At 35.2% G+C, this 4,716-nt stretch overlaps 1 protein-coding gene across 1 annotated transcript; it reads left to right on the top strand.

The window, feature by feature from the left end:
* Window positions 1-3,269: 3,269 nt before the first annotated feature.
* Window positions 3,270-4,214, top strand: OR4K13 (olfactory receptor family 4 subfamily K member 13). Its single transcript, XM_077779012.1, has one exon. It carries the CDS (start codon window positions 3,276-3,278, stop codon window positions 4,212-4,214), a length of 939 nt encoding a protein of 312 aa, XP_077635138.1. The 5' UTR covers window positions 3,270-3,275.
* Window positions 4,215-4,716: the final 502 nt, after the last annotated feature.

Genomic DNA, 4,716 nt, shown 5'->3' with positions numbered 1-4,716 from the left:
GTTGTCTATAAAATGCTATTTATATATCTTTCTCCTCAGCCATTTTAGAACAGTTAGAAACTTGTTTACAGTAAGAAGAAACATAAGGAACTTTGTTTCTATGGGAGGGGAGGAGACTGGGCAGATAATCAAAATAATTCCTTTGAAAACATAAAATTTTTTCTTTTTCTCTGTCGCCCCTAATCTCCTCTACACTTGTAGGGAGTGTGTGAGAGAATGTGTACGTGTATGTGTCTATGTCTGTGGTTTAAAGTAAAAACTAATATGTGAAAGTGTGCTTTAAAGAAATATTACAGATTGGTGCAAGTTACAGTATCAAAACAGAAAAAAATAAAAAGGAGAAAAATTCTTTGACTTTCAATAAACCTATCTATTCTACAGTTATTTATCACTAGTGCATTATTCCAAAGTTTTTCTCTCTAAATGTCTGTCAGCTTTCACTCACTTCACCAACATCTTTATTGATGACCCTTATAACATCTATAGTGGAGAATATAAGGATAATTAGTCTATTTTCAAGGAGCTTAATAGTGATCCAGGAAAGAAGAATCACAACGCTAAAAATGAGATACCTCAGATTAGAACAAATTTGCACAGCTCTTATTCTAGTGTTCCTTCGGTTTCAGATTTTTATACCTAATGCACATTGTATACCTAGAGAATAAGTAAATGGTAGAGCACATAAAATGGACCATAAGTACACTGCAAATCACTATTGGTTTGATAAAAGAGAGGCCTCAAAGTGTCCTGAAGGTTATGATTATATGGACAGGATTTGTCTACCTAAAAAGAAGAAAACATGTAGGAATAGAAAACAAAATGGATGAGGAATATAGAAAAACATGAATTTGTTTTTTAATGAAAGAGAAGTTGTATTTTGGCACGATCAGAAAACAATATTCAGTATTTAGAGTGGATGAGAAGCTGATTGTGAAGGCCTAGGTGAACTTGGGAATTGATAAGAGAGTTAGGTAATTGTTGTTGTTTTAAGGAGACACTGATAGGATGAAAACAGAATTCTTATGAGTGGTGTTCAATTCCTAAAAGTAAACTGTGTTTGTGGGGTAATTACATTATGCATCATCAACAAAATGCAATTCTATATAGCCATAAAATGTTTTGGATTTTCATATGCTCTTAGAAATATATTTTTAATGTATTGACAAACCCAAGGAAATAACTATGCATATGAACACTATTCTCTCAATAAATAGCATTGAACACTATGGTTTTAATAAAAATCATATAATAAATGTAAACATATACTAGTACCCACAACACACAAAGAATACACACACTGTACTAATGTGTATATTACTGTTCTTAGGGTATCCAGGAAATAGACTCTTAGCAGTATCCTTCTGCCCTGAGTACCATGTTTTCTTTTCCACTCACTTTTGATCCTTTTAAAAAAAATTAGGGAAAAATACATACTTCTAACAATTTTATTGAAATGGTCATTCTGTTTCTGTTTAAAAATGCTTCAACATCCAATTTGACATTTAAAAATAAGTATGTTTAAAAATCCTAATTTACATGGCTTTTGCTTTAACATTGATTTTAATCTAGATCCCAAATATTCATTATATATTTTACTCATTCATTCACTCTTTCAATAGATATCAGACAGATGCAAGAATGTGTATAAACTACTTCATGTATATTTGAAGTCTATTGTTTTCTCTTCAAATGCAGTTTTAAAAATTAGATTTCAAAAGGTATATTAGTGTGGATATTTAAGTATTAGCGATAAAATTGAAAGGAGATACTACTTTTCTAAACATGGAAATAAGTTTACGTATTTAATGTGACTTTGTACTCTGTGTCGATCCAAGGTTCTCAGAGTAGGAAATCCGTGAGAGGATATGTTTATTAGAAAAAATTCATCCCCAGTTGGATAAATGTACTCATGGGGTTGCCTCAGAGAAACAGAGTGCACAGCATTATGATGCTTCTTCCTTCTATTTCAGATGATTGGGAACATGAATTGCGGGAAATTGATGGGAATATGGGAAAAGGAGATGCAAGGCTATTCCTGGGATTCACATGAGGCACTTTCCCATGAAAGTACTTTCCCCTCTCTGGTAAATAATAATGACATGAAAGGAAGGCTATACTTTAACTACTCAAAAAAACCTGTAAGAATCTAGATAATTGAAAAACCATTACTGATAAAAATAATTTTTTAGAGCAAAACCAGTGTTGTTATAAACACGGGCTGATGAAAAAGTTATGGCATAAATTTAGGTGACTGTACTGAAATAATGGTATTTCTTTACCCACATCAATCAATCTCAAGCTACCTCATTTTGTCATTCTGAAGCTTGTGATAAATAAACATGCACAGCAGTCCTATCTATAGCAAGAAACAAGTGAATGAATGAATACACACTGAAAATGAAATAAATTCAGTTCTGTTTGGCTGTGGACTTTCTACATCCTTGGAATATCCTGCTTAAAATCCTAGAAGAGTCATTTGAGGTAATAATGTTAAACTTTGAGTGAATGAATTATATATACTTACCATATATTGTATATACATATATAAATTATATGGTTTGACTCTACTAGTGTATAGTGACTATCACTGCTACTAGCATGAGCCATGAGGGATTCATGCAAGAATGGAGCAGGGAAGAGATGAACATTTCTCAGGACCTAAAAACTTATAAGTAAGACTTAATTTAAGATATTAATTAATAGTTCTTTACCAGAATCTCTTTCAAAGTATGGGTCTTTAGAATCCTTGCTATATTTTTTACATTTATCATGTCCAGGTTAAGAAACTCAGTATTATTCTTTGAATGTAGAACCTACCGTGATCATTATCTTATTTATGGAGACCTTTATAGCACAAAGAGGTGTTCAATATAATGGAGTCTGATTTTGTTTGTTTGTTTACTGAGTAGGAAACATAACTCTCAGAAGGAGATACTTGTCATTATATTGTCCAATGAGTAACTCAGCTAGGTGTTATATTAAGGTCTTTGGACTCTAAGTTTGCAACCTGTATGGTTGTGATTTCTTGTGCTCTTTTTATTTTTGTCTTTCAGAATTGTATACTCTGAATTCTACTTACTATTTGGAATGCTGCTCTGAGCCATTTAAGATATCACTGACCAACAAAATTTCCCAAAAGTGGGAGGTGCTTTAAGTTCAGGTACCCTGTCTGAGTATCAAAATTAGACACCAACATGCACCATCCTTTGTGTAAACACAACTTTTATGCCCACAATGTGTACTCATTTGGATTATGATGAGATAAAGTTGACAACATGGAAAGGGCAAACCATTCAGTGGTGTCTGAGTTCATTTTGCTGGGACTTTCCAAATCTCAGAATCTTCAGATTTTATTCTTCCTAGGATTCTCTGTGGTATATGCTGGCATTGTGTTAGGAAACCTCCTCATCTTGGTCACGGTGACCTTTGACTCACGCCTTCATACACCAATGTATTTTCTGCTTATCAATCTCTCCTGTATTGATATGATCCTGGCTTCTTTTGCTACCCCTAAGATGATTGTGGATTTTCTCCGAAAACGGAAGACCATCTCTTGGTGGGGATGTTATTCTCAGATGTTCTTCATGCACCTCCTGGGTGGGAGTGAGATGATGTTGCTTGTAGCCATGGCAATAGACAGGTATGTTGCCATATGCAAACCCCTCCATTATATGTCCATCATGAACCCACGAGTGCTTGGCGGGCTGCTGCTATCCTCCTACGCAGTTGGATTTGTGCATTCATCTAGTCAAATGGCTTTCATGTTGAATTTGCCCTTCTGTGGTCCCAATGTGGTGGACAGCTTTTTCTGTGACCTTCCCCTTGTGATCAAACTTGCCTGTGAGGACACCTACATGCTACAACTGCTGGTCATTGCCGACAGTGGCCTCCTGTCCCTGGTCTGCTTCCTCCTCTTGCTTGTCTCCTACACAGTCATCGTACACTCAGTCAGGCACCGTGCTGCTAGTGGTTCTTCCAAAGCCTTCTCCACACTCTCGGCACACATCACGGTCGTGACTCTCTTCTTTGCCCCGTGTGTCTTTATCTATGTATGGCCCTTCAGCAGATACTCTGTAGATAAAATTCTTTCTGTGTTTTATACAATTTTCACACCCCTCTTAAATCCTATTATTTATACATTAAGGAATCAAGAAGTAAAAGCAGCCATTAAGAAGATAAGGACTCGCCATATAAATTCAAAACCCACTTTGTAGATGATGCTTCCAAAGAGATAATCTTTTGTTTTGGACATTACTAAGGAACAAACTTTTAATGTATTTCAATTTCTGTATGAGAAAACAGTAGGTGTAATTGTTAGATAGCAAACCCCTCTTTTTCATTGTCAATGGTTGAAGCATGACATCTACAGTCTGGAAGATATGCATTTAAATTCTCTCTTCACTCGGGTACCTGGGTTGCTCAGTGGGTTAAGTGTCTGATTCTTGATTTTGGCTCAGGTCATGATCTCACAGTTAGTGAGATGGAGCCCTACTTCGGGTTTTCTTGCTGATAGTGTGGAGACTGCTTGGGATTTTCTCTTACCCCCTCTCTGCCCCTCCCCAGCTCATGCCTTCTCTTTTTTCTCTCTCTCTTTGAAAATAAATAAATGAACTTAAAAAAAATCTCTTCACTTTTTCCTCATGCAAATTTGAAAAAAAAAATGAATACATTCTTTTTATCTACTTAGCTTCTTTATAAAAACTTCTTTATTGTTTC

This window comes from Crocuta crocuta, unplaced genomic scaffold (assembly GCF_008692635.1).
Source record: "Crocuta crocuta isolate KB4526 unplaced genomic scaffold, BGI_CrCroc_1.0 scaffold480, whole genome shotgun sequence".
Taxonomy (NCBI): Eukaryota; Metazoa; Chordata; class Mammalia; order Carnivora; family Hyaenidae; genus Crocuta; species Crocuta crocuta.
The sequence above is the reverse complement of the archived record's forward strand: the minus strand, read 5'-3'. Positions and strand labels throughout refer to the sequence as shown.